Here is a 27,768-nt window from a genome sequence, read left to right on the forward strand (position 1 = left end):
CCCTGTAACTCCACTGTATAGTGCAGGGATGTAAATGACTGTGGGAGATTGAACTGTAATCTGTTCCACAGCAGAATGCATGAGAGATTAGAGCTGAGTGCATTACTACCTTGGCGTAATCCAGTGGGAGCTGGTCCTCCGGGCACTTGAAGACCCCCTCACTGCAAACACAAGAAAAGATATATTTTCAACTTCACTGAACAAATCAGATACAAATAATTGATTCTGTTCAGGGTTGTTATAAACAGCAGATTCAGTGTGAAAGCATCTGAAATTAAATTGTGAGGGGAAACTAGATTTGACATATTTTTCTTGAATACATGTGTGTACACATCTTTAACATCATTTTTTTTTTCAACACAAAGTAAAAAAAAAAAAAGATTTTCCAATGTTTTTTCTTCTTCTTTTTTTAAAAACAAATAGCATTAATCATTCATTCAAGTTTTTGGGGACATTTACCAACCTGAACTAACCTTGTCCTGTCATAAAAAGGTCAAATTATCTGATATTTTAGGAAAGTTATTGACCTTGACACAGTCAGGAACTGTCTGCAGGGGTCCCTCTGTGATGTCATTTTTGTCTCTGTGAGACATAATAATAAAAGATGGTCAAACGTCATTTTAAAATTTTGTATTCTTTCATTTTTTCCCCCATTATGAATTCAGGATATATTTTTTTTTTTTGACCTCAAAAAATAAAACAGAATCAATTTCAATATAGAAATAATAAAAACATGCTCATCACAGAAAATTTAAAGTCCCTATGAAATCAAAATCGAAGTTTTTTTGGCTTTTTGTATGAATATGTTAGCCTTAAGGTTATCTATAAGCTAGAGTGCTCCAAAACAATGACAAAATTCACATTTAGAAGATATAAGCATTCAGACCTTACAGTCTCTTACTTCTGCCAATATGGAACAATGATTTTGATGAGATCATTCGACACCTCAGATTTTCTGTCCAATCAAATGCTCTCTAGAATCTAAAGCGTTCCGCCCCTACACCATAAATAGATGCTGAAGCTGCGGCTGAAATCGGTCAATTTTTCACACAATTACTATTTCCTATGGTGAATGGTACATATGTCAAATCACCTTTATTTATATAACGGTTTATACAATACAGATTGTTTCAAAGCAGCTTTACAGTGATAACAGGAAAATAATGCATTTCGGCTGTTGTTCAGCTGAAGTTCAGGGTTGATTCAGTTCCATTGTAAAGATAATCAGTTGTCCCGGGCTGAGCTGTGATGTTAGCAAAAAAGCTATTGGCTATTTTAAAAAGGGGGAGGGGCTGCTCGATATGTCCTGCAATGTCTTCCTGTTACAGTGGAAATTACATCAACACATTGAATAACACAGCGTTTCAAGGCACTTCAGTGGGACTTTAATATAATGTATGCATGCATTGGATTTTAAAGTATATTTAATAAATTAATAGATGGGACAAAAAAAGGCCGGTATTCATGCATGTAGTACAAACAGTGCAAGATGATTTTCACACTGAAGTCTAATACTTAGGATTAGGGGTTTGTTCAAATCCCTTACTTTAAGTATGCGCACCAGTAATAGTGAGTCATGCCTTGGCAAGCACCACTAAACATTGCCTTTCTGTCTGACTGGAGGAGTGCCCTAATCTGGGCTCTTCGCCACCCCCCATCCTTTTTACTAGGATGAAGGTTAATTATGTACCCTAGTTGTGAACTGCTTACAACGACGCCAAAAGGAGCCAGAGAGAAAGACGCTGTGGTGGGACATAAAGAAGAAAAAGGAAGACATGAGATTTAGCCCGGCTGTGAGGCGACCAGCTGAGAGGGGCGTCGTGCCTCATTAGCGGGGCCCCTCTGGCGGCACTGGACGTCCAGAACACTGATGTCACCATGAAATATTCACATGGTAAATAATGGAAGTGACTGCAGATAGCAGTGACGGCGCAGGGGGAGGTGTGTGTGTCATTGTGTCCTACTGTACAGCACTGCTATTTACATAGAAAGAATCCAAAAGGACCATCTGTGGAAGCGGTCCCGAGAGATGTGTTAATACGACCCCTCAACTGCCTGTTACTGCCAGCAGACAGTATATAGGGGCCATTAAACTGTGCTTATGAATGTGCCACATACCAGCTTTATTTTAGTAGGCTATTATTTCTATACTACCATTACAGTTTTTAATAATATTTTGAATTAGCTTTTATTAAAACATTTTCAGTCATTTTAATTTTAGTTTAAAAGGTAGGGTAAGCAATTTCGCTAGCAATAGCAAGTGAGACAGCTACAAAAGCTACAACATTTCCATTCATTGATGGTTCACCTAAAATAATAATAAGATGTCGCATGACGTGGACTGTCCCGGGCTGATTGGGGCCAGATGGAAAGGGTTTAACGCCTCAGGTGATGACAGAAACATCCATTAAGGTCAGTGTGTCAGTAGGGCTGCAATTAATACAACAGGCTTTAACAAAAAAAAAGTCAATCAATTACCCACCAGAGGCAGACCTACTAATGCAAATGCATGTTGGACTATATTACTAGACCATCAATGCGGTTCCATTGGGACTGTTCAGCTTTTCAGATGCGCTCTGATATACAGCCGAGTACTGCCCCTTGACTGATAAACAAATATGAGACAGAGAGAGGTGGGGAAGGTAAACTGGATGCTCTTATTTTTTTACCATGGTAAATAAATGGCTTGTCAGACCGATTGTTTCCAGAGAGGAAGAGGATCCCAGCAGCTACAGTATGCATTCATCTGCTGAACGCCTCTAATTCAGGTTGACTCTGAGGTACTGACTCATTTGTTAAGACTCATCATTCTGCTTCAGCGCTTTATTAGTGTTAGCGTGAGGAGGACAACATCAGCAAATGCATTTCATCTTCAATGCTAAAGCAAGTGTGAAAGAAACACTTCACAGTCCTTAATGCTTCTCTATGCTTTGAAAGTCCTCTCGCATGGATTCTCTGAACTATACAAAGAGTGCTGATTTGACAGATTTGAGTTAAAGGGATAGTTCACTTAAACATGAAAATTCTGCCATCACTCAGTCACCCACTTAGTTTTGCGCCAGACCAAACATAAAAATCTTATTCACGCTTGCACATGATACAAACTTGCCACATCAAGATACAAAGGATCAAATTTCAATGCTCCTCATACAAAAAAATGTCAGTGAAAACTGTACATTTAGGACTGTCAAAGTTAATGTGTTCACTCACACAGCCATAGAAACAAATATTTTTATTCAGCAAGGATTCATTAATATCTTAAGCAGCACAGCCGTTTTCAACATTGATAATAATAAGAAATGTTTCTTGAGCACCAAATCAACATATTTGAATGATTTCTGAAGGATCATGTGACAAGTCAAATAGAAAGCAGTTATTTTAAATTGCAATACTATTTCACAATATCACTGATTTTACTGTGTTTTTGACCAAATAAATGCAGCCTTAGTGAGTATTAGAGACCTCTTTCAAAAACACTTACAAACCTTTGAACGGTAATGTAATATAATAATGTAATGTAATACGGCAGACACAATATGCTTTTAAGTTACTTGACTACAATGGGCCAAATAAGTGAAAGCTCAGTTTCCTCCAGCACGCAGGCCGGCCTGACAGATGTTTTGCTAGAAAGACGACCAATTGAGACGAAGGCCCATGTGCTGTAACAGCAGGACAGACGAGAGTGCCTGCAGGCTAATATATATTCATGTCCGTCCCCCTTCACCTAACACAGAGCTCCAGCCCTCTGATCTCTCCTCGAACGTCATCTTCTACATCCCATAGGCACATTAGGGTCAGCTGTGTAGCATTAACAGAGCTGTTCACTTCTCATCAATGATTCTTGATTGCCTCCCAAGATCCTTAAAATATCTGCCGTGACCCACAGGTCAGATCAGTAAGCCGTCCGTTAGCAAAGTGATATAGATGAGGACAGGCGTCACAACACTGCACTCACACCTTCTACACAGCCTTTGACAGGCAGACCACCGGGAAGTGGCCAATCGCTGTAGAGAAAGCTCAACAAAGGAAACCTTAGAAAGGCTGAGAGCGAATCTGATTGCCTTCTTTATGATGAAACATCTCTCTCTTTCTGTCACAGAATTGTATGGAGGTCTACAGTCATCGATTCAACAGACATGAATAGTAAGTGCACTTGAATACGGTTGAAGACAGCTAAATGAATCTCTGCCCTTGAAATGTGCACTCGACGTTCATTTGGATAAAGGAAGCCAGAATTGTGATATCTCAAATCTTACAAAAGATCTTTATGTTGTTCACTGCTAACTTTCCTATGAATTCCATTCCCATTTCACAGTCAAAAAAGAAAAGAAAAAATGATTGACTTTATTTCTTATCGTTTCATCAATATATCTTACAATCTGTATTCTTATATCTTACAATGCCAAACTTTATATCTCACACTTTTTCTCGTAATACTGTTTGTCCCGTTTATTGCTTATAGTTGTCTTTATTTCTGACATTTCACGTTCTCATAATCATCACTATATTTCTCGTAATTCTCACTTTTATACATCACAACTGGGACTTTCTTTCTTGTAATTGCAGCTGTATATCTTACAATGTAGCTTATAATTGCACAACTGCAACTTTTTTAGATTTGCGACTATTTCTCGTAATTGCGAATATATTTCTCATTATTTTCACATTTGCAACTCGACTTCATTTCTCATACTTCTCACTTAATTTCTTGATTGTCAGTTTAGATCGCACAACTGCATCTATATTACTTGTAAATATAGTTGACTATTTTTCATAATTATGATGACTATCTCACAATGTGACCAACTCACAGATGCGATTGTCTATCTCACAACTGCAACATTCTCAAATTTATGACTATTTCTCATCATTTCAACTTTATTTCTCATTGTTTTCACTTAATTTCTCACATTTGCAACGTTCTTGTAATTTCTTGTAACTATCACTTTATTTCTTGCAATTGCAACTTTATATCTCACAAAGTGACTATATCCCATTCTCATAATTGAGACTTTTACAAATGTATGACTTCTTTGTAACTGCAAATTTATTTCTCATCTTTTTCACACAATTTCTCACATTTGCAACAACTTCTCATAATTGCAACTTTATTATCACTTTATTTGTCACTTCAGATCTTCCAACTGCAGCTTTTTTCTTGTAACTGTGACTAGGTCTCACAACTGTGACTTTGTTTCTTGTAATTGTGGCTTTATACCTCAAATTTGACTTTATTTACCAGATTTGACCAGATATGCAGATTAAGTTCCACCCTGTGATCTCATTCCTGCTCTCTCTTCCCAATTATCTCCCGTTCACTCTTTACTTTCTCTATTAACAAAGTGAAAAAGCACAGATAAGGCTGTAAGGTTTCCGACTTGACATTTAGGATGGACAATGGTGTATCAGATCACTCCACCCACCTGACTATGAAGATCACAAACCCCCGCAGGCGGGCTCAGGTCAGCACAACACCGTGACTGCTTTTAGATTGTGAGGGCTTGACCATCATAAATCTACCATGTCTGTTAGTTTACAACACAGCAGGAGCTGGGCACTTAACACCAGTACTTAACTGATACTCACTCACTGCTGCCTACCCTTTTCATTGAATGTCCTAGGCATTATTTATGTAATTTACAATAGCCAAGTCAAATAATCTTGACCTTGATACAAAACATTGCAGATATGCTTTGATATGCACTCATAATGCAAATCCTGTGCGTGGAGAAGCTGAATCGACTGTACATTTATGATGACGCACTCAGAGGAAGTGTGTGTGGTGTCTTGGCACAACTCCGAAATCGCAATGGTGGGCAACAACCTGTCAAAATTCTGTGCTGCTATGTGACAAGTAGCATCATGGGTCACAAGGGTTCACGCTTACGCAAAACCCTTCAGTTTTTCTCCACACTTCTCTCATCACTCTCTCCTCTGACATTGTTGAGATAAGCCATCTGTGATTCACACAGTCCCTCCGTATTCAAAGGTTAGCAAAATATCAGTCTTTACAGGAATGTCATATTACTTACATAATCTACATTATAATAATCACAGTTATTTAAAACATATTTACTCCTAAAGACCCCATGAAATCAAAACGAGAGTATTTAGTGGCTTTGAGTGGCTGTTTACACGACACCGTTTAAAAAAAACTTTAAATACGGAAAACTTTTAATGGTTTTTGGCCGTTCATTTACTCGACAACAGCGTTTTCGGGGTCTGAAAATGTAAACTTTTGAAAATGGGATACATAGTGCAGGTTTTTGAAAACGATACCGTTCTCATCTCCATGTAAACTGCAAAAACGCAAATTTGTGAAAACGGTGACTTCATGTACTTGGTTCAGCCTATAGGCTCGTAGTGTTTCTTTACAAAGTGACATCGCCAACTACTGGCCTGGCATGAATAATACAGCGTTTTAGTTGTTTTTTAGTAGTTTTGACAACGTAAGGAAAGGAAAAACTTTTGCATTTTTAGTACATCTTAGTTGTGTAAACATACACTTGTTGGTATGTTTACCATGTTTGGTAGTTTTGAGGCCAATTATACGCTACTCTACTCCTAAAGATTTGACATAAAGTATATTATTATTATTATTATTATTATTAAGACGCTATGGAATTGTTTCATTTCCTGAGTTCCTGATATATTTCTGCAACAACAATAATAATAATTATATTTCTTTTTTATAAAGACACTAAGGAATTGTTGCACTGCTTTCTTTCACGTGTTCCTGATATTTTTCTGCAATAATAATAATAATATTAATGCAGACAACTTCTGAATATACTGTATATACAAAGATGATCTAGAACAAGAAATGTGCTAACTATTCTTATTCATAACCGATGGCTTGAAGTGTACTTTAGAAAAATATGTGACAGAATGAGGATAGTGGAAGACAGAATCTTTGATGGGAAGGTTTTTTTAAGTTTAGGGCTTAATATACTTCATCCATCAGCAATGATGAGGATGCCTGGAGGAGACAGGCATCATTAAACAGTAAAGGTAGGAGAGCCGCAGTGAAAATAAAAGTACTCCAAACCTCCATATTCTGCTAAAGTCCCAACTGATGTTTTCTACACTCGACCTTTGTGCGTCTATCAATAAGTTCATCAGCATGCTTTTAGCATGTCTGTGCAACTAGATGAGTGACTGAACATTTGAAGGGCCTCTAATCCTCATACACTATAATGACAAAAGAGAGATTTTCTGCCTTGCTGACTGTAATGGAAACCACAGTCAATCGTGAATCTACTGTGTGACCTCAATGACAATCCACACTTAAATCTATACCCACAATTACTGGAATGACAACAACAGTATCCAGGTAGCAGGAGCTCAGGTAAATTTGAACTGAATGTGAATGATTAAAATGAATTTTTTTTGAATGCATGAATTCCTTTTTAGGGAGCACCAGAGTGTAGCAAAATATACCAAGGCCACTCAAGGGGCATCCTAACCTTGAATTCAACATCTGAACGTAGCTGTAAGAGGTTTCAAGAGCAAAAGCTCACTCAGGGAGTCTCTTTATGTAATTGGTTAGAGTACAGATGCATGAGGGAGGCAAAGGAAAATCAATTCCATCTCATTAAATGATCTGCACCAGGCCGAGCGGCTACTATTAGTCCTGATGGAGATGCCATGCGTTTACCTCCCCTGTCATCAACTCAGTCCAGCAGAACCAGCATGTCCAGTTCTGCAAGATTCTGCAATATTTGTAGGTTTGTAGATTAAAATACGCAAATGTGTAGCATTCATCATCATGTCACACGTGTGGCGTTCATGCAGCTTTAGTGCTCCTGCAATTAAAGTAAAAGGACATCCTCAAAAGACTAAAACATTATGAAAATAATATTAAATATTCACTCAAATTGTAATTCTGAAAATGTAAAATATAAGTTGTAATGAAAAAAATATAAAATCTAGTCTAATATTTGTATAATATAATACAATATATAAATATATATAGAAAACATATAATTTGTAATGATTTAAAAACAATCTAATCTAATATTTTGATAATATAATACAATGTAAAATATAATTTGTAAAAAAATAAATATAAAAATCTAATCTTAATGTTAAAGGGGTGGTTGATTATGATTTCACTTTTCTAACTTTAGTTAGTGTGTAATGTTGCTGTTTAAGCATAAACAACATCTGTAAAGTTACAACGCTCAAAGTTCAAAGCAAAGGGAGATATTTGCTTTTAAAGAAATTGCTTTTTAAGGACTACAACAAACGGCTGGTAGGGACTACACGAGCTTCCACCCGGGTTAATGACATCACCAACCCTAAATTTACATAAACCCCGCCCGCGGGAACACGATTTATAGATTATCGTGACAGAATATGCTAATCAATGACTAGAAGATAACTACACAAATTCATCAACCAACCATTCAGAAATGTTGTCTACATGTGGTCACTTCTTGAGCCTCTCCATCTTTGTCTGACTCCGGTTTGAACATAAAAGATTTTTCAGGGCACAAGCTGTTGTAGCTCCGCCCCCTGTGCCGGGAGCAGCAGCTTATTTGCATTTAAAGGGACAGACACAAAAACGGTGCATTTTTGCTCACCATCAAAAAGGGACAATTTTAACATGCTATATAAAAAATATCTGTGGCGTATTTTGAGCTAAGACTTATTTTATCTTGTGAAAAGGGCATTATAGCTACCACCCCTTTAATATTAAAATACAATTGTTACATTTTCACTCTGTACTTCTGAAACTGTACAACTGTAATTCTGAAAATGTATAATTTGTATTGAATTTTTAAAATATCTAATCTAATCTAATACTTTGATAATATAAATGTAAATTTCAAATATAATTTGTAAAGAAACAAATATTATCTAATATTTTAATAATATAATACAATATAATTGTGTTAAATTTTGACTCAAATTCTAATTCTGAAAATGTAATATAATTTGTAATGAAAAAATAATCTAATGTAGTTTTAATATTATAATACAGTATAATTGTCTTAGATTCACTCAAATTGTAATTCTGACAATTTTAAATGTGATTTGTAATGAAAAAAAATATGAAAATCAAAATCAAATCTAATATTTTAACAATATAATACAATGTGATATACTCCTGAAAGTTCACTCACACTATAATGCTGAACATTTAAAATAGAAGTTGTAATCTAATCTAATTTGATATAATATTTTAATAATATAATACAATATCATTTTCCAAAATGTTCTCTCAAATTGTAATTCTAAACATTTAAAAAAAAAAAACTATTAAAAAACTATTTTTTAAACCTAATCTATATTTGCTATTTTCATAATACAATATATTACATTTTGAACAATTTAAATAAAAAATAAAATAAAAATAAATATTAATAATAATATATATGAAACTGTTATTTTCTTATTTAGCTGTGACTATTTTTTTTGGCACAATTATTACATAAGTAGACAATCCTTTAGTGACAAACTGGTGCACACTAAAAATGCTGTGATGGTCCTAAACATCTCCTAAAGTGTCTCACAAGACACATGCGACCTAGTGCTGTCCACCTGATCAGATCCCCGAGAGAGACCGACAGATGCTAAAATCAGGTGTAAATGGGGCCTGGCATTAGACCTGGAAGTGGTGAGACTATGAAAGGTGTCAATCGCTTATAATGGTTCCTGGTGAGCTTTGATGGTGACTTGAAAGAGCAGTGGGGAGAGCCTGATCTCATATGTGAATGTTCAAAGTGGTTAAGGAGCGTTTCTCCATTAGACTTTGCACACATGTGAGAAGGAGACACTGGCCCGTGTAGAGGTGCTAAAAGCTACAGTCAAGTGCAGATGTGAAACAGCCACAGCCTCTGCTTTTGATGTTCACTCGAAATGTCATCTCCTTTTCCACAGCTTTCTCCCACTCGTTTTACTGTCACTTTCTTTGTTTGCATCTCTTTCTCCCTCCTACATAGCCATGCATGCATATGTACATGCTGGCGCACAATCATGAAAAATGGCATGAATGGCAAACAAAGTTCCTCCGACAGGCTGCTTTTGCTGTTTAATTACAGACGGCAAGTCTAATTTTAGCTTCCTCGGTAAAGGGCAGATGTTTGCTGAACGTTCATCCATGAGAAGGCAAATGCTTTGAGGGGAGGCAGCGAGCAGCGACGCTATAGATTCCTGAAGAACGCAAGCGCATGACTTCTGTGCTGACAGCTTTATTAAAAGAGACACTGTCCACACGCACCAAAGCGCTTTGATGTGCCTCGGCGATCCCCCTTTTTAACGCTGTCAAAGGTCACCGGGACGCTAACTATCACGATCGGGTAAGACGGGGCACAAGGAAGGCTTTGATGGGGTCAGAGGAATCCGGCTCTAAAAATAACAGAAGATATTAAAGAAGTGTCACACTAATCCCAGATACTGAGAGGACGGATAACCAGCACATCTGATGGATGACTCAGTTTTATGTTAATCCTAAGATTTAAGACACTAGAAAACAGCAGTTCTCCCGAGGATAAATGATGGAGTCTTAAAGGAATAGTTCGCCCACAAATGAGAATTCATGTCATAACAAACCCGTTTGACTTTCTTTCTTCCGTGGAACACATAAGGTGATTTTTGAACAATGATCTGGTCAAAATAATGAATGCAAATGAGGACTGAGGCTTAAAAAAAAAAAAAAAAAATCAAAGTAGTTCTTTATGACTCATGCACAATATTTAAAGCGATAGTTCACTCAGAAATTACTTTCTTTCTTCTGTAGAACACAAAAGAAGATTTTTTTTTTGTATATACAGTTATTGTATATGCAATGAAAGTCATTGGGGTCCAAAACAACATGGGACTCCACTGACGTTTATTGTATGAAAGAAAAAACAGACATTTTTCAAATATCTCCTTTTATGTTCCACAGAAGTCAGTCAAATATTTGTGGGTGAACTGTTCCTTTAAATTTTGTTTGAAGAACAAAATAAGTTATTTAGTAAATTTAAAGTTATTCAGACATTCACCATGTTATTTTATTACTATTATAGTTTTTATTCATATTTAGTTTCAAATTTTTATTAGTTCATTTTAATTGCGTGTGCTTTTGTTATTTTTTTATTCGTTTTTGCTTTTTGTAAATATTACTTTTTAAGTTTAATTTATTTTTATTTCCAATTAGTAATTTTAGTCCTTCAATTTAAACTTATTTCAGTTAGTTTTAAAAAGTTGTTTCAACTTTATTTCAATGAACAAAAATGGTTTTAATAGTTTTAGTTAACAATAATAACCCTGATCTGCCCTGATAAATAGTGATTTCCTATTTGTGAAAGAATCATTCTCTTGAGTTGGATCTTTTTAATGATTCAAATGAGTCGGTCTGAATCATTCATTCCCATTTTGTAGTCTCTGGCTTCACATGTAAACAATGAAACTGTGTGACTGTGAGGAATTATCACAGTAAAATAATTTGGCATACACAAATGTGACATTTTTATAATGTCTCTTGCTTTTATCTCCTGCATGTCTTGATTTTGTTAGTGCCGAATTAGATATGGAGTCCATTCTGACTAAGGTCTCTATAATAGGATTGAGATAAAGTGGGTGGACACACGTTTGAAAGCTGTCAAGCAAAGTGTTATGAAGCCCTGAATGTGATAAATGCTTAATTACAAAGCATTTAATTCATGAAAATGACATTTAGGGCAAATTCTCACATCACATCTGTCGCTTTTGAGGAGTTGATTCAAGTTTAAAACGGACATAATGCACATGACAAAGACAAAGCCAGTCTGAATTAAAAAGCTCCTTAACAGTTCGAAAGGATTGTGAATTCAATGATGTGGAAACTAGTAGGGAAAGTAGAAGCATAAAGGACTGCGGGATTAGCTGTTTCTTAGCTTATCTTCCAGCTGCGAGCCCATCTTGCCCCTCTCATTCGATAGGCGCGATGCTGAAAAAGGTCCGGGTTTTCAGATGGCTATGGGGCTAGATGCAAAAGAGTAAGCTCTCGCAGCTCATTCTGGGATGAATACATAATTCATTAAAATGAGAAGCTCTAAGAACAAGCTGATAATGTCTGTTGGATAATCTCGCAACAGCTTGATAAATTCAAAGGGTTTATTTTGGAAGAAAAGTAAGTTTGAGAGCCTTTGAGCAAGTTCAGAGCTCTGGGTGGAAGATATGAAGCTTATGGCCGGCTCTAAATGTTCTCGACTTTGTTGTTGGGTCCAAAAGATAAAGGAGCTAATGGAATTGGAGATTGTGATCATATAAAGAGACACCAGCAAATATGAGGGTGCATATCAAATGATCTGCATGTTTGTTCCTGATCAATTCCTTTAAGAGTGAAGCAGCACTTTAAAATACTGTGTCGCATAAAATAGAAGTAATGAAATTTGACACAGTTTCCGTTATCTTACCATCACCTCACACTCCAGGCTGGCTTCTGTACTGAAAAACTATCAAGACTCGGGGACACAAAACAGACTCCACAACCTCGGGCTTGGCTAGAGGCAAATTAGCAGCGTGATAATCCTAAGCGCCGGAGACTGAGGATGGGTGGATTACCTTCCTGAATGTCATGCGCTGTCCTACCATGACAGCAGGTGGAACGGGACAGATAATCCCGGCCAATGAATACTTATCAGGCAGAAATATTGGTCATTAGCCTGCAAAGGACATACTTTTCTCTCCTCGGAGCACAACAGTGACTCATGACTCTCTAAAATACTTGCTTCTGACTGGTCAGTCACATCATTCTGTGGTAAATTATTGTTGCATAATGACCACTATACTATATAATTGGCCACTGTACCAAGCAATTAATTTTCTATAGATGCACTAGTTTCATGTCTTACGAATCACTCCACAGTTTCCTTTTTAATAAAATATCAATTTATTTTTTCATTTACTTATTTATTCATTTATTATGTTTGGTGCAAACAGGGATAAAAAGTACCCCATACCCGCAGTTAAATATACTGCTGGATCTTTATTGTTGTGGATTTTTTTTTTCTGCTGGAGGTCCTGGACTTGTTCGGATACAGTACATGGTATCATGGATTCTAGCGAATATCAACAGATAAAAAATCAAAACCTGACGCCTTCTGCTAGAAATCTTATAATGGGCCGTAGTTGGGTCTTCCATCAGGACAGTGATCCAAAACAAACATCAAAATCAACACAAAAATGTGTCACTGAGCACAAAATGAAGTTTCTGCCATGGTCATCCCAGTTCCCTGACCTAAACCCAATAGAAAATAAGTCGAGTGAACAAAGACAAAGTATTTAATAAAAGGGCGCCAATAATTATGGCCAACATGTTTTGGAGAAAAACATTTATGTCATAATGTGATTTACCCCCCACTTTCACTTATCTTACTTCAATGAAAAGTTAGATTTTTGCACATTTTTTGAATGAAAAATCAAAAGGATAATTATAAACAATGCAGATTTAGTTTTACAGCCATTTTTGATCATATTTACCAGGGGTGCCAATAATTCTGACCACAAATGTATTTATTTATCATTCTCAATATCTCTTTCCTCTCCTGTTACTCTGCCTATTTGAAGTGATAACGGCTTAAATTTTAAACTTAAATGTGAAATATTTTCTTTATGAGTAAACTAAAAAAGAAATCAGAAAAGAAATCATGACACTGATTTTTTAAATCTATGAGCTAGATCTATTTATTTTGATATCTATTTCCACCATACATATTCCACTTATCATCAGCTCTTCATAATGCTGCATTTTCCCTCGTTTAGAGAGTGAATAAAAACAAATAGCTGCCTTGTCATCCAGTGAGTGAATGTATTAAGCATCAACACAAAGCTTCTTCTCAGTGAGTCGAGTTGTATTGAGCCTCACAAAAGATGGCTTGAATAAACTGTAAATGAACTATTATCTATTAGGCAAGACTTGAGCGTGACACGCCATTGACTGACAGAGCTCTTTATTGTGCGTCTCTGCACGAGACGGTGTACAGTACCAGGTGCTGAAAGAATAAATGAATATACGTGTTGTGTGGGAGGCTTGATTTACCTCAACTCCATAGACGCTCCAGGGAAAAACTCAACCACACCCCAATAGCACAGTTACACCGTCTAATTATACCATGCATTTCCTCATGTGACCAAGAACCGTTCTGAAAGAGTGGGTGAAAATATCCACTTGCGGCTGCAAATACAGACAGCGGCGTTTATGATGCAGCGGTAAAAGTGACTGGAAAGTGGGTGAAATGCTTTGTGAAAGCAAAATAATTTACCCTTGTTATCAGCTGTCTGAGTCACCGTGTGCTGGTGGACACAAACTACGCACCTAATACGGGATGAGTCACCTCCAGCGTCCCGAGACAACACCTCCCGAGCGTTCTCCGCCTGTCTCGGAGTCACTGACTTCAAAAAGTTTGAAAACCAACGTTAAACTCAATGACTCCCTATGTAGGAGGATTATGTAATTATAATTTGAGTTCATTGATTAGAGGGAGACAGTCAGAGAAAGCCGAGAGGGCGGCTCGTCAGTACCTCATCAGGGATGCTGTGTGTGTGTGTGTGCCTCACTTGTCAGCGGTGCCACCGATTGGCTAGGCCCGGAACTTCAGTGGCCATGGTAACGGGGTGAAGGTGAGGCTCTTAATGCCGGAGAGAGAGGTGTGTGTGTGTGTGTGTGTGTGTGTAAGGGAGCGGCGAGTCTGTTAGGAAGCTAGATGTGCACTCATGTAGCTGATAAGAACATGCTAGAACTCCTGTGCTCGCCATCATCCCACAGCGCAGGCAGTGAGTGTACCCTCACATGGAGCGGAAACACAATCCTCTCGTTTTCTCTCCCACATAGGCTCTGCCTTGACATTCCCTTTGAATGATGGGGTGTTCTTTTTGCACATTTTAAGATGTATGACACGACCATCACTTTTTTTTTTGCACCAATATATTTACACATACATACACACACACATACACACAATACATGCATGCATACAAATACACAACACATATAAATAAAAATGCATTTACATACAGTATACAACCAATGATTTTCGTGGGACATTAAAAGTGTCAAGGTAGTAAAACCGCTTTAAACAGAGCTCAAAATGAAAAGTAAAAGTAAATTTTATTTTTAATCTTTAAATAATCTTTTTAAGTAATAAATATTTAAAAATAGTCAAGGACTATAAAATAAAAACGATTAAGACATTACAAATGTATATATTAGGATATTAAAATATTTTAAAATAAAATGACAATTTATATTAATAAACTATTATTATTATTAATAATATTATATGTTATATTATTAATATTTTAATAACATGTGACAAGAAAATATCACAAAAAAAGACATGACAAGGTAATTTCAGAATGTCACATGGTATAATTTCAATAAATCTTTACAAATATAAAAATAGGTAAAAATAAATAAATATATATATTAATAAATAGCATATTGAAAAAATAAATTAACTGACTAGCGAAATAAAACAAATAAATATTGATTTGAGTTTATATTATGCAAGAAAGTGATATGCAAGACATGATACTAGCACAACTATGTAGAAAATTGGTTGTGTGGGACAGCGGTCAATTATATACGGTTATACAGTGGTCATTATGTAATAATATTTTACCACAGAATGATGTGATTGACCATTGTCTGTCCTTTGGACAAATTAAATTCTCCAAAAATGAGTTCAAACAGGAAGCTCTTTAACATCTCTCTCATCTCCAGCGGAAAAAAACGACCCACGTGCCTGGCCTTGAAAATGAGGAAGTGGCTTTCTCAGTCCTCTTTCATAGGATCAGTGTCACTAGTTTAGAGCCGGGTTAGGACGTGGGAGTGCGAGTTTGTGTTGCGCTGACACATTTGAGAGTAAGCCAGGGGAGCGAGATGAGGGTAACGTGCCATGCTGGAACTGAAAGGGTGTCTTTGAGCTGTTATATAGAGCGGATCTGCGCAGGGTAGGGTAGGAAGGAAGCGATCACAGTGCCTCTTTCACCAAGGGGAACCAATGGCTTTGACCTTCAATCCGGCCGGCCTCCGGAATTGACAGTCAATAACAGCGAGTGAGTGTACGCTTTAACCGAAGAGCTTAACCGCTCTGCCAACACCTGTTGCGCTCTACAAGAGAGCCTTTCACTGAGACAGGTGCCCTCGGAGCGAGAGACACCTCCTTCCTCAAGATCTGGCCACCCCAGCTGCTCCCTCACCAGCAGATTCTTCACATGCCTGCCTGTCAACTACACAACAGATAGCATTCTCACACCAGTGGTCTCTCAGCTGTCTGAGCCCCCTTCAGAGCCCAGGCAAATGCAATCGGTTTTGATTAAACCATGTTACTCATTGGATAAGGCATGATGGAGTTACGGCAAAATGAAAAACACACAAGCTGCGTGTGTGGAACCGGATGAGACTGGGATTTAGAGGTTTGCATTAGCACAGAATAATTCAGCCGAGAGAAACTAATTGCATCTAGATAAACTGGGTCTAAAATGTTTTGAGCTTGTCCACTTTTGACCACTTTCAGAGGTAGTCGAAAAAGCATTAGACCAGATTGCTTTCGTAAAGTAGACGCTCATGTGGTCGAATGTGTTGGAAGAGCACTAGCCAGACGGGATTTAAACTTTGTCGGCTGAAGACCCAGGTTTGGTTTGAAGACGAAACACGTACCAAGCACAATGTTCTCTCACCATTCCTGATTTCTAACAAGCACTCACATCGTTCGGCATGGTCTTGCGGCTGTCAGAGCAGAAACTAAAGCTGATGCTCTCCGTATGTTTTTCCGTCGTCTCTGGGCGTACGCTTATTTTGTCCATTAGGTCGAAAGATCTGAAAAAAAACCCATACATTTACCTGCCCATACACCCTCCCCTCGAATTGAATCCCTATGGATTAAAACACCAGGTGTAATCGGGAATGTGTCTCCCTCGTCTACATGTGATCCGATCAACCAAAACGCATCTTAATACCAGGTGTAAACAGGGCCTTAGAGTGTTTCTATGTGGTTTGGTTCCTAGGGATTTATGGGTAGTTGCTAAGTCAAATAGTTGCCTCCTTCAATGAGTTTTATCATCCACCAGAAAAAAATCAGAAGTCTACTACCTTGACAGCACGAAACATAACAGCACACAATTTAAGGCAATCAATCACATCCATGGCACATAGGATGACATATAAATACCTAGTGTTAGGGATTTTTTCGTTTCCCAAGTATAAGCAATAGTAATATCACAAATTAGCTATTGTTTGGAGCATGCCAGCTTCAGGCAGGTCTAGGTTAAAGCAACGTGAGTGACAAACTGCTGTACTGCATAACTGAAATAGCTCCCTGCGTATCTGCTCCCAAGGGGAGTAAAGGTATGATTATTTGATTTCTCTTCAAATATAAGCATGCCCGGGCAAGTCCTGGATCCCCACGAACACTTCTATCGACTTTGTTTATGAACCCCTCAGTAATATCACTGAGCGTCCCAGGTCGTCAAGCACCACGGTTTTTCACAAAGGAATGTTGTCTATGCGCTTGCAGACGATGGACTGAATGGGGCAGAAAATCCAGTCAGGAATGTTAAGAGCTCGCCCACTTTTTGTGTCGCCCTCATTGAACCTCCTTTAGCTCCTAATAACACCCTCTACAATGATAATTAACACAGAACCCTTACAGGACTTTCAACCAAAGAAGCGCTGATGCAAAACATTTAAATGAAATGCATCGATAACAGCCTCACCCCACGTGTGGAAGGGATGGAGAACTTTAACTCCAGAATGTCCCGTTTACAGCTGAAGTTGAGGTCCACTGCTCTCATAACAACATCCCTAAAGACTCATCTATGACATCACTCAGCCAAGACCTGATCTCAGTTCATGCACACTAAACTACACTCTTAAAATTAAAGGTGCTTTATTGGCATCAGTGGTTCCATGAAGAACATTTAACATCCATGGAAAATTTCAATTACAAAAAAATTATGTTCTTCACTTTAGAAAAATGGTTTACTGAAAGTTTCTTTGGGGAACCAAAAATGGTTCTTCCATGGAATTACAGCAAAGAAAAAACACACACACACACACACACACACACACACACACACACACACACACACACACACACACACACACACACACACACACACACACACACACACACACACACACACACACACACACACACACACACACACACACACACACACACACACACACACACACACACACACACACACACACACACACACACACACACACACACACACACACACACACACACACACACACACACACACACACACACACACACACACACACACACACACACACACACACACACACACACACACGCAACCTTTTGGAAGCTTTATTTTTAAGAGTGTACATTTTGTACATGTATGAAAATGATGTGAAAATCATATGATGAAAATGTTTTTAATTTATGAATTAAAATTAATTTCGATATGGGGAGGTATAAAGTCAAATTAGTGTAAAAACTATACAATATTAGAAAAAATATACAAAATATACAAATAACAAAATTGCCTATTAATATTTGATAAACTTTTTTCCACCAAATCAAAGTCTACATACTAACATACAGAAAAATGCAGAAAAAATTATATAATAGAATAAAATTACGATTCATTAACACAATGACTTGAATACACCCTTGCAGACTCTTGTGACCAAGTCTCTTAAAATATCATATAATTTGACCTTTTTATGAAAAGACATGGTAAGTTCTGGCTATAAAATGTCATGTGGAATGACTCCCAAAAAAACAATCAGCATGCAGAAAAAAAAAAAACAGGAAATGATATCATAGAGTCTCCCAAAATTTAACGAATTGAATGATTTTGGTGAAAATAAAATATATGATTACTTTATACTTGATGGTTACACTACATGACATTTTTGGACTCATTAAATGTAAACTTTTCTTTTAAAAGTGTTTGCCTCCTTGAACCTTATCTTATCTGTCATGCACCCAGCTAACAGATGACTTATATGACCAGTGGCACCTGTGAGAGGATGTGAGGGTCTTTGATGAGGCTGCGCAGGAAGTGAGAGAGGATGCCCAGTCACTATTCATCTGACTCAATGGCATGAATCCTGAGGGGGGGATGCAGACTCCCAGCTGTCATACCCAGTCTGGCTTCCTCTCAGTGCTGGGCACCAATGCTTCCTCTAAATCTCCCATTCCTCAAAGAACCTCTCACTATCTGGGACAGGCCAAAGAGGCTCCTTTCTGTATCTCAATAGACAGAGGGCAATTCATTTGAGCTTTAATGTAAAAAAGATGTTGTTCACACAGATGGCCCTGGCTGGAAAGAAGTCAATCTTTCTTTTCCCACTTTGCCCGTCACCAGTTACCCCGTTCTACCCTGATTAAACCCATCCTTCCGTTGCAAGGCTTTAGTGTGCACATGTTGCAGACCATCAGCTCTCAAGAGAACGCAGGAGGGCTTGAGTTCAATAGAAGACACAGAGAACTCTATTCAGACTCTCTATGAAAAAAAGACAAAAAATTAGGCTGTGAAAACTGAAGCTAAGGTTTTGTGCTCCTTACACCAGGATATTCACCTTCTGTACTTTCTTTGGATACAAGTAGCTAGCCTTGTCACGCATGCCTTTTAATAAGGCAAGAATATGGTCAAACTTTGAACTAATACTCTAGCTATCACCATACTTCCCCAGTTGACTAATCACAATACATTAAGAAGACAATTGTTTTTGTATTTCAAGTTGTTCTGAAATGTATGTTTAAATATACAAATAAGGGTAGTTCAATTCTAATTAAATACTAATTTGCAGGCATTTCCATAACCGAAATCTAAACATTGGTTAAAGCCAGATTCAATATTCTTAATTTTGTTGAGATATCATAATAAAGAATTTTACAGAGGGGATTTTGGATATCTTTCTTTATATCAGAAAAAAGATGTCAGATGATATCACCATATCAAAAAATACCGATAACAGCCAGAAGAATAATTTTAGGAATAAAATGTTACATAAATCAACTGAATATATATATTTGAACAAACCCTTCTGTAACAAGTGCTCCTGAAGTGGAGATTTCTGACTCACTTTGAGAAACAGCCTTTATTGTAATAAATAGATAAAATGTAATAAAATTAACACTTTAATATGGATTTTGGATTACCTTAATGCGTCACCCGAAAGTGAAGCAAATCGTAGATGGAAAACTTCTTAATGTTCTAAAACCTAGTGAGCTGCCGACCTAGACTACATAGCTTCATAGACTGCTCCAAAAGGCATAGTTTCGGACAAATTCTAAATAACCATCATGTTTATCCATTTCTGAGAAGGCAATCCTGAGAAAAATGGTAAGAAAAATAATCCATCCAAGATGGCAGACTGAGCAGACAGAAATGCTGCCTACTAGAAATTAATTTCTTTTTTATTATCAAAAAGAAATAAAAATAGGCCACTTGAATTAAAAACGGACTAATTTAAACTGCCTACTTTATTTGCGTGTACTATAAACATTGTTAGCGTAGCTGCATGCTAGCATAGCCACATGCTAACATCAAATGCAACAGGAATTTATAATTTTGTCCCAAATGGCATACGTACTAGTACTCAACTGTCTAGTCTAGTGTATGACATTCAGACAGCTAGTTTGTTGCCCAGCATGGAGTCTGATAGCCCTCCTTCTCCGCTATGTAAATAAAGCTGCGAATGTTGAGTGTATGAACTTGTGTCTAACATTCCAAACACTTTGTTTTTTCGGTTAATTAAGTGTCTCACCTGGGTTTTTGAAGTGCAATTTTAATTGTTGGAATTTTCAGTTTAAAAACACAGCTTCCACTATTTATAGTACAAAACAGCAGAATAGTGTGCGAATTGGGACACACCTAATGTGTATTGTGAGCAGAATATGTACACAAAAAGTTCAGACCCAAAACAAACAAAGCTAAAGCTTGAATAAAAGACTACAAACCAATAACCGTTATCTCACAAAGCACCAAATGATAATATTCTGGAGTTTATTTGACTGGACTCGCCTAGTCTAAACCATTGATTTATGTTATTAAGGGTGCCCTTGTGTGCATTCAGAGATGTTAGCCCATATTATGAGAACTTCTTTTGTGTTATGCCGGTGAACCAAATGCCCTCAGTTCAAGGTTCATCTACTCTGCATTAGCGTCACGTCATGTGACTCGAGCTGATTGCGGAGTGATAAACCCTGTGGGTCGGCCCCTCCTGACCCTCCCGGCGCTGATTAGGTCTTCTGAGACAACCGCCTTCCTTACACATTCCTTCTTCAGCGGAAACACGCTCCATTTACAACGCAAATATAGCCAACAGCCAAAGAGTGTTGCCATGAATGGGACAAATCCGATGCTTTCAGATTCAGACCTGAATCGAGTTTTAAGGGGCAAGTCTATAGGTGTACACGTAGCGTGAGACTCAACCTGAAGTAGCTGGAGGCCCTTTTCCAATAATGGTTAGAATGCAGCAGATGGTGAATCATAGTTGGGTTTTGTTGTGCAAGAGCATAACCCATGTAAATCCTTGCACATATGGCAACATTTCCCAAAGTGACGGCAGGTCTGAACTGATCAGAGGCTGACTGAAATAACGGATGGAATAACTTTGAATGTGTGTACTGTACACAAGAAAGAAGAAGTAAACACACTGTTATCACGCAATGTCAACAAAGCACATACTTATCCTGCTGATCTGCCATTTGAGTTTGTGATTCTGATCATCACAATACTCATAGACCATGATTTAAACATCCACTTCAAAATAATGCTTAATATAATGTTTAGATCACGGGTTCTTAACCTTTGTGACGCCAAGGCCCACCAGTGATAAGCATGAAAAAAATAAAATAATAATAATTATATTATAACATTTTAATAATTTACAAGACATTTCCAGGTCTATAAATCACACTTTTAAAATTAATCTACCTCCTCCAGATATCCAATACTGGTCTTGTTTTGTCTTAAGCTGGGTGCACACTGTACGATTTTGGCCACGATTTGGCCGTCTGAGAAAATGTTAAGAATCCTAAAATATTCCTCTAATCCTAGGCCAAAACCTGAAGCCTTTGATCGCTAGTTTGACATGTTCGCCGACAGCAGATCAATGACCGTTGTAATCAAATTTGACCTCAGATGAAATTCTGGCAGTGTCAGAAGATTTGACGCACAGTCCTGCAGTGTGGCTTCTCCTACGACAACCGTCAAATCAAAAACCAATAGGAGCGCAGAACCTGATGATGCAGTTAGTGAGACGACCATAAACCACCACTTGCTCCACACACATCGTCTTCGCTTTTTTACATTTTTCTTTTCAAGACAAGCCATGATCAAAATTAACGCTAGAAATTGTTTTTGTTTGCTAGCCACCATTTAAGGGTGTGTTCACACTTTGCATGTTTGGTTCGATTAAAACTAAATCTGCTGCGATTGCTCTGTTAGTATGGTTCATTTGAATAAGTGTGAACGCTGCCATCCGAACCCTGGTGCGCACCAAACAAGTGTATCGAGACCGCTAAAAAGTTGCTTCCAAACAAACTCTGGCGCGATTCAAATGAAACATGAACACAACACAGACCAAAGAAATATAAACAAACCATAAACGGGATATGATGTCACAAGATGCGCCCTAAAATGGACAGAATGCTCAAGCATACTTGTTTTTTCTCATCATAGACGCGATGTTGAACATCACAGCTCGGTACAGGCATCAGAACCGTGTCTCCTCGAAGCAGAACTTTGTGTGTGACAGAGAGATTCCTGCCTCTGTTTTGACTCCTTTACACATTTTATAAGCTCTTCACGAGTCCCTTCCCTATGCCTTTAGGTTCTGTGTTAAAATGCTAAAATGAACGCTAAGCATACAATGAGTAGGCCTACTTTTTTTTTTTGGTCCAGACCAAACTAAAGCGAACTGAACTACAAGTGTGAACACACCCTAAATCGTGCATGTAATGCCGCTCACATGTCATGGATTGATGTAAAACTCCATATGAGTTTTCGTGCGTGCGTGCGTACGTTTTTAACGCGTCTTGACAGTCGTACAGTCTGACATTAATGACAACTGAGATCCGACAGTGGCTACAGTGGGGATCATGTTCATACAGTCTGACAAGCAACAATCGTAAGGCACTATTATAAACCATACAGTGGGCACCAGGATTTATTTTAAGTAATCTTGAGGTCTCCTTGGAAATTTGTTGAGGCTCCCTGGGCCCCGGCCCTCTGGTTGTGAACCACTGATTTAGATCAATTATTTGCGTTGTGGTTTTAATGCAAATCACTTCTCAAATTCTCAAAAGACCTTTCTAAAAAAGAAACTGCATTTTGTGCTTCTAGTCCCTTTAAAAAAATACTTAATCGAGTAGCTTTAACTAGTGTTAAAAAGTCACTCATTATCTGGTGACATACGTTGGTAAAGAAAAAAGGTTACTTATAAAGAAAAGTAGATCAGATTTCTTCCCGGTGACACACTAATGACCCAATGACTCATAAGCATTGTCTGCTTTCATTTAGTCTCACATGAAATGTCTTTTATTTGTATTATCTCAAGCAATCCTGAGAAAATAAAACTGAGCAAAGCTTCATAGCGTTCTAAAAGAATCTGTCTCCTATGTAGGCGTGAGAGGAAAGAGGTTTACTGAGAATAGAACAAACATAAACACACAGAGCCTTAGGCAAAATGCATCATGTGCTTCATTCTTCCTCCCAATATCCAAAAACGCACATGATAATTCAGTTTCTATGAGTGTCTATCTATAGTGGACCTTGCATTCACTGTAATCTGAACGAGATGCAAACCTGAAACCTCTTATCTTTCACCGCAGCATCAGCACAAGTTCTGTTTACACTCCAGAACAAGCAGACAGGAAAGAACCAAAACCTGTTTGGATATGTGAAAAAAATAGATAAGATCTTTGTGACTCGTATTGTGCCTTTGTTGCTATTGTTCAGTGTTGAATTGATCATGTATATCAAAAAAATCAATTCATGCACTCATGTTTCTCTGCTGTGTCCAGATATTAGTGTTGGCATGATACAATAATCTGTCAACTTTCTAAACATAAATACAAAGATATTCTGTAAGTGTGCAACATTTATGAAGGCATAATGTGATTGCACTGACATCCTATTCAACTGGCTTCCCACAGGCCAAATCAGGCCCACGTAAGCTGCCAGATAACTCACCTTGTTCAAAGGTTTGTGTTTACAGTAGGATTTTCTAAAGAAATTAATACTTTTATTCAGCAATGCCACATTAAATTGATCAAAAGTGTCAGTAAATACATTTACAATGTTTTAAAAGATTTCGGTTTCAAATAATAGATAGATCTGCCATGGTTTACTCAAAATATTAAGCAGCACAACTGTTTTCAAAATTGATAAGAAGTAATGTTTCTTGAGCAGCAAATCAGTGTATTAGAATTAATTCTGAAGGGTCACGCGACACTGAAGACTGGAGTGATGATGCTGAAAATTCAGCTTTGCATCACAGGAATAAATTATATTTTAAATTGCAATAATATTTCATACTGCTTTTTACAGTATTTTTGATCAAAAAAATGCAGCCTGGCTGAGCAAAAGAGCATAACACTTCTTTCAAAAACATTTTAAAAAAAAAATCTTACCAACCATAAAGTTTTTAATAATAGTCTATTCAGTACCAATACTGCAGCTTATTTTCTCATAATATTTTCTCATTTTCTCTTTTTTTTTAATGCATGATTAATGCTGTCAATGTCACAGGTGAGAATGAGCATCTCAGCTGTCAAACATTTAGTATGTCATGTTTACAGTGTCATCATGGCATTCCCCAAGCAAATAAGTAGCCAAATGACTTGATGATATTGCATAACATTATACACTTAGTAGTGAAGTCATTTAAAGGGCACTCCTGCTTTATAACTGTTAACTGTAAATGTTCTTGTTTTGAATTTCCTGGAAGTTGAAACTTAAAGCTATAAAACCGATGTTTAATATACATGTCGACAAATACTAAAACTGCTGCAGAGTTGTTGTTTTTTTGGCCTGCATGCCTTAACAAATTTTTCCATTAGATTTTTATTAAATTTGAGCATGTCTGTTGTATGCATTAAGTCGTTTCTACATGACCTAGCAAACAAATCACATATAACACACTGATTCCAATAAAGGTTTCGCTTCCCAATCCCACATGTGAGACTGGCTGCCCCCCTCAAAGAGCCTTGTAGTGCCTCAGGTCAAAATGACAGACAGGGCCAGAGCTGAGGGTCTCTACTGCCTGAATACACACACACACACACACAGGTCTGAAAATATTTTTCTCCCACGTTTATAAAGGTAGACCACAACTGGACAGGCTCAAGGAAAAATATTCAAAATATTCTCTCCACACTTAGGCTACTTATTTTCTGAATGTGACAGGAAATGCTCCGCTAGTGATGGCCCTGCTCTTATTTGGTATACAAGCTGGAACTTCTGCAATAATGTTGCAATGCAGATTTAGACAGTAGGATTTCATTAAACAGTAAACACTTTTTCTAAATGGTTAATGTTGCATTTCCCTCCCATACACACCCATCTGTCAGTTTATGTCTTGTGACACTAAACAGCAAACTTCATTTGCAATATATTTGCATGCAGAACACCCCCAGTTAGTATCCTTTTGGCCGCCAAATCAACTCAAGGCCTACGGGCAGAAATAAAAATGTTAACTGTAGCGCAAATATGACTGACTGCCATGTGTCGAAACGATGATTGATGAAACTCATTCGAATAGCCTACACTCCACTGCTTACAAGGTTGGTTGTGTGTATCCTATAGCGTAGTTGTTGTTGCCACAGCTCATTACTTACGCAAATATACGTTTCTCAAATACGTTTCCTTACCTGAGAAATTCCTGCAGACAGGTATCGCAGAATCTGTGTCCACATGTGGAAACTTGGACGGGTTCCCTCATTGCTTTGCTACACAGAGGACACTGAAAGCGTCTCTTGGGCTTCTCCAGGAACTTGTAGTCGAACCCCGGCATTGCTGGTTTTTACACTAAGCGTCTATAGAGACTGTCGTTTGTTGTCCTCTGCAATAAGGCGCTGACAGAGCGCGTATGAAAACTGATATTCACTTGCCAACGACACACGGGCTTGCGCTCCCAAACCGTCGGTATTGTTCCTTCTCAGCTTCCTCTTTCGAGCAACACGGCTCGATCCACCATCAGGATGACAGCTTAAACCCGACGATCTGTCTGTATGACGAGGCTGTCAATGCAGCGCTCGAGCTCTTTGATGAACCGAGATGATGCACGCGATGAGAAACATTCACACTCACAGTGCCTGTCGAGTATAACACTGACAGCCTGGAGACAAAGCTCGGATCCCATCTGTTTAGGTATATCAGGCCCCACCCACTATTCATGAGGGAGGAGCCACGTTTAAATCCCTCTCAGCCCCGCACAAATCAGAAGGGCAGGCCTATTTACAGTTATCTACAGTAATACTGTCTGTGAGCGTTATAATGTAGCCAAGTAAGTGATTATTTTAATAGAATGTATGTCATTAATGGCCGGGATTTCTCTTGAGGTCCCTCTCGCAACCGAATGGTTTTTAAACAAAACTATTTTTGTGGTATGCATGCTTGTAATGTATTATCAAGTCAAAATAGGCTAATAACCTCTGTGATTACACTTAAAATGAAAGGTTTCAAAAGTGGGTTTTTGCAGTAGGCTAATGAACAGTTTTTGGTTCGTCAAAGAACATTTCAATGAACAGTTCTTTAAATTAAAGATCAGATTAAAGAACCCCTTTCCACTTTTAAAAAAACAACTTTTTTTGGAATGGAAAGGTTCCACGGATGTTAAAGGTTCTTCTTGGAACTATTATGTCAATAAAGAATGGAACGGTTCCATGTAAGTTAATGGTGCTTCATGGACCCATTATGTCAATAAAGAACCTTTACTTTTTTGAGTGTATAAAAAATCGTTTAAAATGTATGTGTGCTTATTATGTAAAAAATCCCCTTCCACATCTTGAATAGCCTATAACTATACAGAAGTTGTATTCCTGCCCATTTGTAACCTATGAAGATATTTTTTAAATATTAAATGTAGGCTACATCAATACACACGCAGTATTAGAATATCAATAACGACATAAAAAGCGAATAAAGAAGAAAACGTTTTTTTATTTATTAAATAGCACTCCAAAAGTGTGCATACAAAGGCAATCACTGGTAACAAAAGGTTGCAGAAAGTTATTTGTAAGGCAAACGACTCCCTCTATCGGTGAAAAGCGCACGACATTCGTGCAAGAGCAGACATTACGTCAACAGAACAACAACAGCAACAGAAATCATGGAAATAGAGTAAGACAGTTTATTAGAGTAAGACTATTTAATAGCTCGGCTTCATTTAAACACATTAAACTCTCGTCAACGGTAAATATGTTTTGCATGGAAAAGCGCGCGCTACATTAATGACACGCTCTGCCTCTGAGCATCACGTATTGCACAACAATTACATCATAGCATGATGGACGCACGAGCTCTCGATGGGATTCAACTGAAAATAAAACAAGAATGTGCTTTTTAATATGCAATATACATTCATATGCATTCATATTAGAATTGTTCTAGCTAAAAATAACATTACTAAATAGTTAAATATAATTGTCAATGATTAAAATTACATTAAAAATAAAATATTATTATTATTGGAAATATAAAGAATATTTTATTCTAAATTATAAATGTATATTTATTATTAAAGCTTTTATTTATTAAAAAAGTATTTTGGCCACAAATAAGAACTGCACAGTAGAAGTCATA

General features: G+C 37.5%; 1 protein-coding gene across 1 annotated transcript in view; it reads right to left on the minus strand.

The window, feature by feature from the left end:
* The window catches only part of traf4a (tnf receptor-associated factor 4a), a 41,682-nt gene extending 15,340 nt beyond the window's left edge, over nucleotides 1-26,342 (minus strand). Inside the window, exons 1-2 of the mRNA XM_056243130.1 lie at nucleotides 25,836-26,342; nucleotides 110-161 (exon numbers count right to left, since the gene is read on the minus strand). Coding sequence (XP_056099105.1) covers nucleotides 110-161; nucleotides 25,836-25,978 — 195 coding nt within the window. The 5' untranslated portion in view covers nucleotides 25,979-26,342. The remainder of the gene's footprint in view (nucleotides 1-109; nucleotides 162-25,835) is intronic.
* Between the last annotated feature and the right edge of the window lie 1,426 nt (nucleotides 26,343-27,768).

This window comes from Rhinichthys klamathensis, unplaced genomic scaffold (assembly GCF_029890125.1).
Source record: "Rhinichthys klamathensis goyatoka isolate OS25496 unplaced genomic scaffold, OSU_Roscu_1.1 h1tg000781l_1, whole genome shotgun sequence".
NCBI classification, from domain to species: domain Eukaryota; kingdom Metazoa; phylum Chordata; class Actinopteri; order Cypriniformes; family Leuciscidae; genus Rhinichthys; species Rhinichthys klamathensis.